The 14,560-nt window shown below is 45.6% G+C and overlaps 1 protein-coding gene across 1 annotated transcript in view; it reads left to right on the plus strand.

Moving 5' to 3' along the window:
* SLC9A1 (solute carrier family 9 member A1) overlaps positions 1-14,560 on the plus strand; it is a 72,575-nt gene that overhangs the window by 39,187 nt on the left and 18,828 nt on the right. The window contains exons 2-3 of the mRNA XM_081202747.1: positions 4,944-5,404; positions 12,386-12,636. Of these exons, the coding sequence (XP_081058873.1) occupies positions 4,944-5,404; positions 12,386-12,636 (712 nt within the window). The remainder of the gene's footprint in view (positions 1-4,943; positions 5,405-12,385; positions 12,637-14,560) is intronic.

The raw sequence follows: 14,560 nt of genomic DNA on the forward strand, positions 1-14,560 counted from the left end.
TGGATATTGGCTTCCAACTTTAATTTGGCTTTGTTGGATTAATTTGGCAAGGACAGAGAAAGCTAATGGGCATTGTGGTCAAAGCATTAATACTTTGGACAGGGGTGGAACAGAGGAAAGGGCTGGGCTGGGGCAGAGACTTACCTAGTTATTACTATCTTGGAGTCTCAGTACTTAACTTTTTGCTTGTGGGTTTTTAAAATTATAATATTTATTGAGTTTTCATATGCTCAGCAACACAAACTACATCGCCACAGTCATAACTCCCAAGTAGTCATTCCCCCATATGTCCCACCTGCTGCAGAGAGCCATAAAACACAAAACGTATCCAAAACATGTATTTAATATCATTAATAACATGTATTTAATATCATAATATCCGTTATTAGAGATTGCAAAATCTAAAGAGGCAAGCAAGAGGTACCCTGCTGAACACTTAAGAGAGAGCAACTTATATCTAAAATAACCAACCTGACTTATATTGGGTTGGGATAGTTCTATTATTGATCCTGTAACCAAGTGAATTCAATAAATGAGTACCTAAGCCCAACAAATAGCTTGCATTTTCTTTGACCTCCTGATCATCTTGTACATAAGCTTCTCAAATAGAGGTACTCTCCAAACCCACTAGTACCAATAATCAAGATGCAAGAATTTGAAGTCCTTCCAAGATTTCCCAGTCGTAGTTTGAGCTGCTAGAAGAAGACGGGAGATCGATTCTCAGTTCTTCAGGTCTTTATCTGGCTCTTCAAATAAACTCAGTAGCTCAAGTCTGAGAGATGCTATTCGGTTCTGCTTCTCTATTTTAGAAATCTCTCATTCAACACTAACATTTTACTAGTGATAGGTGATTTTTAAAAAAAATTATTTTATCTAAAGATTTGCACGCACATCCCTCCAATGTTTGTATGCACACCATTAAACAGGCTGCTTTCTAAAAGGGAGGACTGATGGGAGCTAGGGGATAATGGCATCTAGAGGGATACCTTTGCTTTAGAACAGAGCAGCCATCAAAAATCTCTGTACAGCTTTGTTGTCTCTGCCATCACTAATGATGCCTGCTTTCAGACTGGCTTGAATGCCAGGCAGCACCAGGGGGCACGGTGTCTGCTTGGCATTCGGTTTGTGGATTTTAACTGATACTCTGCAGGCAGCACCATGAAAGCCTCTTTACTTCGTGCGCCGAGGAGAGGAAGAGGGAAATAGTGGCGTTGGTGTCCAAATTTTTGTGGTCCATTCTCTCTTCATGCCACCGTTGGTGCGTTTTTCATCTGGCACTGGCGGCAAACTGCTGACTCATCGTTCTGTCCTTGGATGACTCCTAAATTCTGGTCTGTTGCATATGAGACAGGGGCGGTGTGAGGGGGAAACCAGGGTGTGATCACGAAGGAGCCAGGTGCAGGGCTGTTGGTTCTGAGCAGTGTGTTCTGAGCTGGGGCTAGGCACTTGCCATTCCAGGAAGGCTGCCTGGTGTTTCTCTGCAGTGTGCAAAAGGAGTGCCTTTCACCAGCTGGGCTCAGCAAGCTGTGCTCCCTTGCTAAAAACAATTGCAGTTCCGCACCCAGACAGTCCAAATTCTGGAAGCTGTTTTAAGTTATGCCAATCAAGCAATCTGCATTCTGGGTTTTCTAGTGATACATGAGTGAATGGAATTCCACACCCACACCCCAGAAATTCAATATGGAGCCTGAGGAGGAAGATAATGTCCACCCCACAAATCATCCACCCCCAGGTCTTAAGGCAGCGCTTCACACAATACCTATCCCCTATCAGCCCAACTTCCATTTAAAAAGAAAGGCAGATAGTGGAATGGAGAGGATGGGTCTTTGTTCTCGGTGCCAACATGTCTGCATTATCTTAAGTGCTAAAGCCAGACAGCTAAAGAGCAAACTCAGATAATTGCAGAGTTGGAAGGACTTTGGAGGCTATGTAGACCAGGAATGGGGAACTTTTGGCCCTCCAGATGTGGCTGTACTACATCTCCCATCCTTCTTGGCCATTGAGCATGCTTGCTTGGCCTGATGGGAGTTGGAGTTCAGCAGCATCCAGAGGGCCATAGGTTCCCCACTCCTGATCCAGATCAACGCTCTGCTTAATGCAGGAAATCCAGGGCCACAGCGCCCCCCCAACAAGTGCCAGTTCTGCTGTCCTGCTTTGTGGTGCTCCAAGGCTCGACCAGGTTCAGGCTGGATGCAAGGCAAGGTGGCCCAGGCAGGGCACAGACTGGTTCCAAGCCTGTGCTTTGGGGAATACAAAGCTCTGAAGTTTCTCAAACCGAACCCTTTTATAGCAGCAACACCAGATGTAGCCTAATAGTTACCAGCATCTTTGCTGCAGGATGCTCCTCTACTTAAAGAGGCCCAGCCTTCTCTCACGATCTTCTGCAATGGAGCCTGGGGAGGCTTAGGGCTTCCAGGATCTTCTACAGTGGAGTTACGAGGATGGCGGTGCCACATCTTCAGACTGGGGGTGGGGGTGAAAGCAACTGGCCTCACAGGTTCATTGGGTTGCAGCACTTTTGAGGCTCCCCCTGCATGCCATTCAGGTTCAGAGTCCTCACCTCCGGAACAGGAACTTTACTCCTTCCCTCTTCCCTGTGCACACATCTCATGCCTCCAGGCCACAAACCTGCTGTTGGCCCTTCATGCTCATGGGGGGTGGGTATTAGAATGAAGGCAAGGAGTATCTCAGGCTGGCCTCTGTAATACCCTCTTACATGCTCCCCACCCCTAGTGTCAGAGGGATGTATTTTACAGCTCAACAGGTTGCGCCCTGAGCCAGATGGTTGGACTTGCCCAGCAATTCAGCATGGAAGAACAAAGTAACGGCGGTGTTGATCAAGAATGGCTGCCTCTCATGAAAATACTGTAGGTCCCTTTGCCAGGGAGTCGGAGGACAGAACATGCCGTGCTTACCAGTTGTCTTCCCACCCCTAAACAGCAGGGCTGCATTTAGAGGAATTAACAAAACCCATAACAGCTCTGGGAGGAAGGCAGCACGATTTGAAGGTCTCTAGCTATAATGGCGATTTGCAACCTATCGTTGCAGCGCGGAGCACTTCCTGTTCAGGATTCAAGGCATTTCGTTCTTGCTTTCGCCCCCTCCCCAGTGGAGGCAATAGTAGATGGGGTACTGGTGCAGGATAGGGCCCTCTCCATAGTGGCAGTTAGTCATTATTTCTGCTTTAAGGTGCATTGAGCACCACCATTACTGGTTTTTCAGCACTGATTAAAGACATACCTCTTTGCTCAGGCTTCTGGAGAGCATTAGGTATTATAGCCAGTTGCTGTAAAGGTACAGAATACTGTGTCGCTTGTGTAATAAAAAATTACAAGTCTTATATATATAATAAATGTTCATAAATGTACCAACCAAGCACCTACATAGATATGTGGACCACATGTCTGGGACAGCACAGGAAGACCATCCTGAAACCATTTTGACTCCCAAACTGACCAAATGTTTTCTCTGCAAGGAGAACCTTCCCATTGTCTCAGGAATTATTGGGAAATCACCATCTCAAAGAAATGGGCAGACTACCAGGAAAGGCAATCAGATAAGGCATTATCAGATAACCTGACAGACAGGAAAAACAACATTCAAATTTCTGTTGTAGACCACCTTTTCTGTGATGTAGGTATGATGTTTGTGGGGAATGGTCTTGGGCTATACCCCTTCTGTGATGTAGGTATGATGTATTGAGGGGTGGTCTTGAGCTCCAGGGCAGGGAATTTAAAATGTCTATATAAGGGCAGGCACACCTTTGTTCTGGGTCCTCCCCATCCTCCTGCGTGTGAGGGGAGCACCCTGTTGCAACAGCTTTAATAAAGATCAGGCTTACTAGCTGCTTTGCTTCTCAATATTCTCTGGTTGGCCTCTGTTATTTTCTCCTACCAATAGGGAACCCACGTAAGGACTTTATACAGGCTCTTGGATACCCCATAAGGGAAAAAGGGCAGATTTTGTTTACAACACTTGTTGTATAACTTAATTACTTGAAGAGATGCTGTGTATGTTTTCCAGTGTTTTATTGCACTGTATGTTATCCGGTGCTCACCTGCTTGGTTCCTATCTGTCTGTGAGGAAATAAATACATGAATATTAATGTTTCAATTTGATGTCTGTATTGTAATTATTTTTAAGTGTGCTAAATTTAAGTTTACAAAACATAAAAATGGGTTGCACAGCATTGTTACAATATAGAATGATTAAAACAACACCACAGTTAAAAGAAACAGCTAAAAACTCAACTGAAATGCTAAAATAAAGGCCAGCAAATTAATTGTGGCATGGAGCGTTAGCATTAAAGGGCAGGGGATCATTCTGTGACTGAGTTAAGTGACTCTTTTGCTCAAATAAACTCCTGTCTTGGTTTTTGGACTCTGGGAAGCTGATATATGTGTAAGAAGTATGTGTGTGTGTGAGAGAGAGAGAGAGCGAGAGAGAGAGAGAGAAATTACATATTAATTTATTCCCGCAGTGAAATCCTATACCTGTCTACTCAGTAGTAATTCCCACTCATTTTAATGCGGCTTACTCCTGGGCACATATAGGATTACAGCCTAAGGCTGAAAGAAGGATTTATGCAAATATATCCTCTTTGTGTAATATACTGTATATGGGTAATAGAATTCAACTTCTCCCACAGCAAATTCAGGTTTACTTGAAATTTTGTCTTTCAGTTGGGGTCCTTCTGCCCTCCCACGACTCTGTGCCATTCTCTCCGTTCGGCCTTTGCCAACCTGATGCCCTCCAGGTGTTTTGGGCTACAACTCCCATCAGGACGGCTGTACTCGTGGCTGAAGGGAGTCGTAGTCCAAAATATATAGAGGGCACCAGATGGACAAAAGCTTTTTGTGTGGGTGGAAGAAGTTCTGGGGGGCAACACAATGCAGCTGAAGAGGAACTGGCCTTTACCGTCTTGCTTCTCTCTCCCCTTCCAGGGTTCCACGTGATTCCAACCATTTCCAGTATAGTTCCAGAGAGCTGCTTACTGATTGTTGTAGGACTGCTGGTCGGGGGACTCATCAAAGCTGTGGGAGAGACCCCTCCAATCCTAGAGTCGGACGTCTTTTTCCTCTTCCTGCTCCCGCCCATCATCTTGGATGCCGGCTACTTCCTCCCCTTACGCCAGTTCACAGAGAACCTGGGCACGATCTTGATCTTTGCCGTGCTGGGGACGTTGTGGAACGCCTTCTTTGTGGGCTCGCTGATGTACGCCGTGTGCCAGATCAACGGCACCGGTTTGCAGGACACTGAACTCCTGGCCTGCCTGCTTTTTGGCAGCATCATCTCGGCAGTGGACCCTGTTGCCGTGCTGGCTGTGTTTGAGGAGATCCACATCAACGAGCTGCTGCACATTTTGGTGTTCGGCGAGTCTTTGTTGAATGATGCGGTCACTGTGGTAAGTGAAATGGACCGTAAGTTGGAACATGTGCCAGCTGCCTCAGGTTTTGGATTTGGGGCTCTGTTTAAGGTGGAAGGATAGGAAGCAGATCTGATCCCTAGGGCACTATCCATCAAGCGCCACACAAACGGGTTGGCACAAGAATGGGAATGTAGGGTTGTATCCAGAGTAGTACTACATGACTTGTTCCTTCGGCTCAAGGACTTCTGCAGTGGATCTTTCCCTTCTTTTCTCCCCTTGTGCACCCCCTAAATCAGTTCTAGGGGTTCTCCCAACCCTCCGGAACAGATTTGGGGATGTGTGTGTAGGATATTCCATTGCACAAGCATAAATACCGTATTTTTCGCTCTATAAGACGCACCAGACCACAAGACGCACCCAGTTTTGGGAGGAGGAAAACAAGAAAAAAAATATTCTGAATCTCAGAAGCCAGAATAGCAAGAGGTGAAAGCAGCAATCCCTCTTGCTGTTCTGGCTTCTGGGATAGCTGCGCAGCCTGCATTCGCTCCATAAGATGCACACACATTTCCCCTTACTTTTTAGGAGGGAAAAAGTAAGTCTTATAGAGCAAAAAATACGGTACTTGTGCAAAAGGAACGAGTACTTTGCATACCATCCTTGGTATGTTGGTCAAGGTACACAGTCCTGAGGGCCAGATAGTGTGGCTTGGAGGGCTACCTCCGACCCCTGGGCTCTACCTCTGCCGTATACTGTAAGGCAAAGTGTCTTAAGAGTGACCTGGATGTAAACTGGATGATCATCCAGGGCATGATTTCCACTTTGCCGGTGAGGAATTGCTGTCAGCAAATGGCTGAGAATGAAGAAGCAGTTGTGCCTTTGCTGTAGCTCTTGTGTTGGTCTGGTTGCAAGATACCGATACCCTTCTGCCTGTAGAGAAGGGGAAGGGCTGTAGCTCAGTGGGGAGCATCGGCCTTGCAGGGAGAAGGTCCCAGGTTCAATCCCTAGATTCTCCAGGCAAGATTCCCCCCCCCCCCAACTCTGAAACCTTGGAGAGCTGCTGCCAGAAGAAGAAGAAGAGTTTGGATTTGATATCCCGCTTTATCACTACCCAAAGGAGTCTCAAAGCGGCTAACATTCTCCTTTCCCTTCCTCCCCCACAACAAACACTCTGTGAGGTGAGTGGGGCTGAGAGACCTCAAGAAGTGTGACTGGCCCAAGGTCACCCAGCAGCTGCATGTGGAGGAGCGGAGACGTGAACCCGGTTCACCAGATTACGAGTCTATCGCTCTTAACCACCACACTGGCTCTCTTGCCAGTCAGTGTAGACATTAATAAACTAGCTGGAGCAACAGTCTGGCTCTGTATAAGGCAGCTGCCTGTGTTCCAGTGCTAGGGTAGTTATCTTGCATGCAAAAGTTCCCAGGCTCAATCCCTGGCATCTCCAGGTAGAGCAGAAGAGGCTCTCTGGCTGAAGCCCTTGGGTGCCATTGCCAGTCTGCGTAGATGCTACTAAGCTTGAAGGCCCAATGGTCTGACTTGCTGTAAGGCAATGTCCTAGGTTCCTGTGGCACATTTGATGCTCCCTGCTCTTTGCGGGGGTGGGGGAGAGCCTTTGGGGGACATGCAGCTCCCCACATCTCGCCTTATCGCCTGCCAAACGTGTGATCTGGCAGGGACAGAGGAGAGCCAAGCTGGGACTGAAGTCTATTTGTCTCTCTCCAGCTACAAACATTCAGGCTTGCACACCTGGTGGGATTTGTGCGTGCTTGAATTGTCAATGGGCATCGCCCTGCCATGCCTTCCGTTGCTGAGGCAGATGAGGATTTTCACCTCACCCATCAGAAAGCACTTGAAAGGGCAGGGGGAAGGAGGGCGTTGGAAAGCTGATTTATGACTACCAATGTGGCAAAAGGGCATGGATGGGTGACTCATCTGCGTTGAGGCCTCTGCTGCCCAAGATGTGTACTGTTACTTCGTAGTGACTCAAGAGGGTGGTGCTCCTTACCTTTTCCAGAAGGGGTTTCTCTGGCGTGGTTGTGATTTATTGCAGCTAGTGAACTCCTTTGCCCTTTGACAGTTTGAACCTGTGGCTGTTCTGTTTTGGCAGCAGTGTTTCCAGTTCCAAAATGCTGCGAAGCTACCCAGGGGGTGCTTCTACTCCCCTTCCTAATGGGTGGGACACAGAGTCCTCCTTGCCCGAGAGGAAGGCATTTCTGCCAGCTCCCCCCCTCACCCCCAGTGCTTATTTAGTAGAGACCAGTGGGACTGCAGAGGCAGGAAAGTCGTGTGTTGCTATGCATTGTTATAAATCAAGTTGAATGTGCAGTGCTTAGGCGTACTGTAACTCACAGTCTCGTACCAAGCTTTACATAGGAATTCAAAGAAATCAGAAAAGCGGTACAGTTTTTAAATCAGTGATTAAAACCAGTGCAGTTTTGTTCAGCTCACCATCTTGATTCAAAATGGCCTCCTTGATCTCTGGAACTCTCATGAAAAGTTTGGATATGATATCATAAGAGCAGGGCTTTTTTTTTCAGCCGGAGCTCAACTCTGGCACCTCTCAGGTGGGGCACCATTGCCATTCTAAGAGAACAAGGGAGAAGTTCACGGTGAGCTCCGGGACCTCTTTTTCCTAGAAAAATAGCATTGCTTTAGAGGTGAACAGTGATCAGACAAACCACTTTCCAAAATATATCGTAGACTAGCAGAAAGTACCTGGTATTGCTCAGGAATTCTAAGAAACAACAGAGTTCTGAGATCTCTAAATGGAAAATGTAATTTGTTAGTTTCTAAGGCTGTGCACATCACACGCATGCAAACCAGAAACACTCAATCCAAATTCAACCTCAAATCAATTCTAGGGTGGGGCTAATGTTCAAGTGGGGGTGGGGTGGGGCTGCTCTCATTGCACCAAAGGGAATAGGAGGGTTCAATCCTACTGCTTCATTTCTCATGTGTTCCCTGCTACTTAATATATTTATCTGTTTCACAAGATTCATGGACTGCTTGATTGCAATTAAACCTCAAAACAGTTTGCAAAAAGAATCAGGGTGGATAAAAATCAATGATTTTTTTATTTTAAAAAATGGATTATTATTTTTAAAATCAGATTTTTTTATTTAAATCAAATTTTTTAAAAATTTAAATTAGATTTTTAAAATAAAATGCTTTTGGGGAAAAAATATTTCTAAAAAGTTTTCTATTTAAGTTACATTATAGTCCAAATGCTATTCATCAGGAAATAAGGATTTGTTTTAAGTTTTTCATGTGTGTGTTTTTTTTAAATCGTTTAACCACATCAGTTAACAAACATGGATACATATGCTGTAATGTTATTGTTTTAGTTAAATAAATTGTTTAAATTGTTATTAAGGAAATGATTATTTTTCTCCTTCCAATAAAGTACAGCAGAAAAGTTATCCAAATCTAAACAATAATTTCATAATTACCTGTCTTTGTATTTCTAATAGTATAACCAAATCAGTATTTTTTGATATAACTGTAAAAACTACTCTGAAAAATTATTATTCCAAAAATGAAACTGTCATCTGGTTGTAAATATTAAGATTATACCAGCAAGAATGAGTCTTTCTGACTAGTGATTTAAATCTTGATTTAAATCGATTTGATTTAAATCAAAGCCACCCTGAAAAGATTCAAATCATAAGATTATCAGGGGTTTTTTTTAAAAAAGTTAAAAGCAACTTTTCCAAAGCTTTCAAAAAATAATTGGCATCAACAATAAGCTAAAAACCCAGTTTAAAACACACGCCAGCATTCTACATCTCTGTACAGGCTTGCCTAAACAAAAATGTTTTAGCCGGCGCCAAAAAGGGTATAGTGAAGGCGCCTGCCTGCCTGATGTCAATATATGCCCAGTAGTGTAAACAGATCTCCGCTTGCAGTGTTCTCAGTCCTGATCACTATTATTGTCCTCTGGGGTTTTTAATTTTTTGCTACTAGTAGTACACACAGTAATTCATAAGGCTTAGATCATTGAATCCCCACTTGGCCTGAGGCAGACTGAATGCTGACAGACTGTGGTTTGCAAACAGAGCCAACCTTGTGCATGTGAGCTGTGTCCTTTCTCTGGAGCGCTGCCCTGGTAGCCTCTCACTTTGCCTCAGATGGTGAGGCATCCCTAAGATGGTTCTCTGCTGAAGGTCTTGCTACCCATAGAGACAGATGGTCCTTCAGGAATCCCGATCCTAAGGGCCTTAAAGGTCAACACCAGCTCTTTGAATGCCTCACTTCATGGGATACGGTGCGCCGTTCTGGTCATCTCACCTTAAAAAAAGGATGTCATATAGTTGGGAAAGGTTCAGGAAAGGGCAGCCGAAATGTTAAATGGGAAAGGTTGCAGTGTTTGGGACTTTTTAGTTTGGACAAAAGGCAAGTAAGAAGTGAAATGATAGAAGTTCATGCATTTGTGCATGGCATGGAGAAAGTGGATAGAGGAAGGTTTATTTCTCCATTGTCTGTAACACTAGAGTTTGTGATCTTGTTTTCCCCTTTGCACATGCCTTTCCAGAACACAGGGCATGGCGAGAAAGAGGATGCAATGTTCCAAACCGGAGAGATCTCTCCAAGACATTGGACACTGAGCGACCTTTGGGCCATTGCCTTAATGGGCCAAGGCAGGGAGTGCCATGCTACGAGGCCTTGCCCTTTTTGTTTGCTTCTCCTAGGAACATAGGAAGCTGCCTTATACATTGACTGGCACTTGCTCTCTGGGGACCCACACGCCCCTCCACCCCCTCACCTTTGGTTGAGTTCACTGGTGAACTTGGTTCTGAATCTGACCTAAGAAGGGTGGGATTTTCCCTTCCATCCTGGTAGGGCAAAGCTCATTTGCCCAGGGGAGCTGAATCTATAAATTGGCTCTAATAAGCCTCCCCTCCAGACTGTTGTTTTTTTTAAATGCCATCCCTGAATAAGCAGTAGAATCTTGGGAAGGGAGAAGCTATAAAAAAACACCATATGTAATGGAAATGGAGAGCAAGAGGAGCAACGTTAAAGCAGCAGGAGAGTTTTAGCCAAGTTTATACAGCATGAATGTGGAACCTGCGGCCTTCCAGATGTTGTAGGACTGACTCCAACTCCCATCAGCCCCAGCCGCCATGGCCAGTGGTTAGGGATGCTGGGGGTTGCACTCCACAAATTTCTGAAGTGCCACAGATATCCCATCCGTTTTACACAAGCCAATCCGCACATCACAGTAAACCATAGTTTACTGTATGTTTACTATTGTGAACTCAATGAACTTGGCTTTTTTGTTCCTCCCTGCTGACACTGGGGAGAAACAAACCACAGTTCCTAGCTTTGCCCTGCATCCAAGCCAGGGAACCTGGATTGTTTTGCTCTCAACAACCCCTGATCAGTGAGCCAAAAACAAAGATTGTCTACAGATTGTGTCTTTTGGGGAACAAATCGAACCATGGCCCCTGGTTCAGATGTAATGCTAAAGTAGGACTCATGGTTTAGTTTCCTCCTACTGTATGTTGGGGGGGATGGAGGGGAACAAGATGGGAGCAGTTTGCTTGTACACAGTAAACCATGGTTTATAGTTTGCCACAATGTGTGAATGAGGTCTTTTAGACCTATGTTGTAGCTCATGCTCATCTTAGACGTCTCAGCAAAGGAAAGTGGTGGTGTTTTTCTAATGATGGTCTTTTGTAACTCTTCTAGAGCTCTGTAACAGTAAGGGAGGCTGAAGAAGGACAGAGGCAGTCTTTGAAAAAGGCTCTGTGCTGGTCAAGGTTGAAATTCCAAGAAAATTGTACAGTGGAGTTTTGGTATTTTGACACTGATGGACCAGGCTTTGGATTTCACTTCCCACTTCGAAAAAGCATTTGACAATGGAGACTGTACTGAATGTGCTTCAGCAAGGAATAAATAGCTAAATATTAAAACAGGATCTAAAAATCAAAATGTCAAAAAGTTAGGATAGCACTCTTACTCCTGGCCAATTGTTTTTAGAGAGAGAACACTAGACTGGCGCAGACTAGTATGTGTTTAGATATATTTACTGTTTTCATCAGCATCCATCAGTATTATTGCTATTGCTGACTCTTAAGTTAGAAAGAAATATTCAGTTTTTTTGAATGAATCATTTACAAGTCAAAACAGCCCCTCTTAGAAATTAAGTATCATCATTCCCTTCAAAGGGTTGGTCATTAAGCCAAGAATGAGCCTGCACATTTCCCATCTTTTCAATTTCTGTTGCAGACTGGTTTTGACACTCGAATCCTATTCTCATTAAGCCACAGTTCCCTGTCAAATCTGAAACAAGGAACTGTGGTTTAATGTCAGTTTACCCATGATCTGAGTCTAGCTGAAGATCCTGAATAGTAAACGGACATAACAAAGGATAAGGATCAGAGCCCTGAAACCAACACATGGGAGACATGGGAGCCCAATATTCATCACTCAGTTCCTGAACAATGGTTTAGGAAACCAGGCTCATTGCATGCAAAAAATTGTTTTTAAAAGCCCTAGGGGTGACACTGAAGGTGTAGGGCATTGGTGAGGAATTTGTGGCCCTCCAGATGTTCTCAACTCATAACTCTCATTACACCTGGCTGTTGAGTGTGTTTGCTGGGTCCTGTGGGAATTCTTCATCATCTGGGGAGCCAAAGGTTCCCCATTCCTGGTATAGAGGTCAGAGAGAGAGAAAGGAACACAGATTCCTACTAACTGCATATTAACCAACTCACTGGTGAAAGCAGAGCAAAATGGCAGCTCTTTTCCAACTAGAGGAGGGCTGCTTAGTTGTCTGCATTAGCCTTGATAACTCTTAAGGCAGCAATTAGGAACGAGGTTTGTATCCAGCAGGATGAGCTCTTGTCTATTTTTAATGCTCCCTTTTGATCCATTTCTCGAAACCTCCCCACTTGCCTTGTGGGATACTAATTTCTCGTCTCTCTCATGTTGGCACACCCGTGGCCAACCTCTGATCAGTGCTCCCGTGAGCTTACATTGCTGATTCCTCCCTCCCTCCCACTTTTGTCGTTCCAGGTTCTCTACCACCTTTTTGAAGAGTTTGCTACGTTCGACAAAGTCACCTTTACCAATATCATCCTGGGTTTCCTCAGCTTCTTTGTGGTGTCTCTGGGGGGCGTCTTTGTCGGGGTTGTCTATGGCATCATCGGAGCCTTCACCTCCCGCTTCACTTCCCATATCCGTGTCATCGAGCCCCTCTTCGTCTTTCTTTACAGCTACATGGCGTACCTGTCCGCAGAACTGTTCCATCTCTCGGGCATCATGGCGTAAGTATGGCGGTGGGTGGGGACTTGGATGCCACATTTGAGTTGGAATGTAGGAAGCGGCCTTAGATGGAGGCAGACCTTTGGGGTGGGAGTGGTTGGGTTTGAACCTGGAACCTTTGGTGTGTGGAGGCTCAGGACTTTCAAAAGGGATGTATCCCTTGTGACCTAACCTGATTGTGTTTGTTAATTTCAGGCTAACAATCTATACAATCCTTATATGCAGGCCTTTGGTGCATAATAACGATGTGGTGGGCAGAAACCAAAATTCAACCAAGTTGTAAAACCCAGAACGAAACAGCAGCCGCTAGCTCAAAAACAAACCTTGTGCTAAATGTTACATGTGAATGCAGCCACTAGGATAGCATGCATCTGTATGTGAAGACCTACATATAAGTCACTGTGGATCGGGAATTCTAAAACAAAATTCTCAAGTTAGTTAGCAGAGCTGGACAAAGACCTGCAACCATAGGCGCCAGCTCTAAGGGGCTTAGACCTCTTCGGGCCTCCCCAAATGGACCATGCTGAGCCACCCCAGCCTCCTTTTCTGCTGTGTGAGAGCACAGATAAGCTGCCCAATCTTTCATCTCTCCCAGGGCACCCTCTCTCTTCCCCTCCCCTCCCCTCCCCTCCCCTCCAGCAGCCTTGTCCTGGACCCAGTGCCCCACAAGCCCCCCACCACCTGTTGGCATCTGGGTGGGGATAGGAGGGGGAAGTGTTCAGGCTGGGCCTACCATTATGCCCCAGTGAGCCCCCCCAGTGTACAAGTTCTCCTGGCAACATTTCAGCAGTGGGTGGGGGCCCCATATTTTATTCAACTTGGTGCAAGTTTACTTGCTATTGTTTTATTGTTGGGGGTGAGAAACCCTTGCAGGTCTGCTTCAAATTACCCAGCTCTCCACCTGATCTCCCTTTTGCATGCGCACACACACCAGTGCACAAGTCTTTTTCTACAAAGGCATTGTCTCCATGTATGAAGCCTGCACTGTATGAAAGCTCTCCCAATTGGTCCAGCAATATACATGGTCTCTTCCTGTTTTGTAACCCTGTTTTCTTAGAGGCTGACATAGCAACAGCTCCCCACCAAGCTCAACAAGTGAGTCATCGTCGGGCTGGATTGCATCAGCCAGAAAAGGAACAGTGGCCCCCACTTGCATAGTTTGAAACCAGCAGGCAAAGGAGAAGCAATAGAGATAGCTCAGTTGGTAGAGCACGAGGCTCTTAATTTCAGGATTGTGGGTTCGAGCCCCATGTTGGGCAAAAGATTCCTTCATGTCTGAAGTTGGAGTAGTGTCTCTTCCAACTCTATGATTATGTGAATCCAATCTGGGCAGAAGGCCAGGGGAGCACTGCAGAGGCAGTTAGGGCCCCCCAACCCCCATTTTCAGCTGTCAAGACTTGAATACATGGCCCTGTTGCTTTACTGCAGCCTTCTTCAACCTTCGGCCCTCCCTCTTAACACCCTTATAACAAACTACCATATTTTTCGCTCTATAAGACGCACCAGACCACAAGATGCACCTAGTTTTTGGAGGAGGAAAACAAGAAAAAAAATATTCTGAATCTCAGAATTCAGCAAGAGGGATCGCTGCGCAGTGAAAGCAGCAATCCCTCTTGCTGTTCTGGCTTCTGGGATAGCTGCGCAGCCTGCATTCGTGTGACGTATTTATTGGCCGTGACCCCCGCTAATTGATTTACGAACCTCGATTAGCGTTTTATGGCTGCCCGGCACGCTTCTTCTGCCGCATGCTCTGCTCCGAGCTCTCCGTCACGGCTAAGCAGAGTTTTGCACAGCGGTGTAAACTGTCACGTTGCTTGGCTTCCAGACAAACTCACACTGAGTCCAGGTTTGTCTATATACAGCATTTATTCCAACATTTCTCAGGATTTTCCAGGGCTAGTTGCAGCCATCACAGCCCTGCGTCTG

The sequence above is a fragment of the Podarcis bocagei genome (genome assembly GCF_964188305.1).
Source record: "Podarcis bocagei genome assembly, chromosome: 7".
Classification (NCBI taxonomy): domain Eukaryota; kingdom Metazoa; phylum Chordata; class Lepidosauria; order Squamata; family Lacertidae; genus Podarcis; species Podarcis bocagei.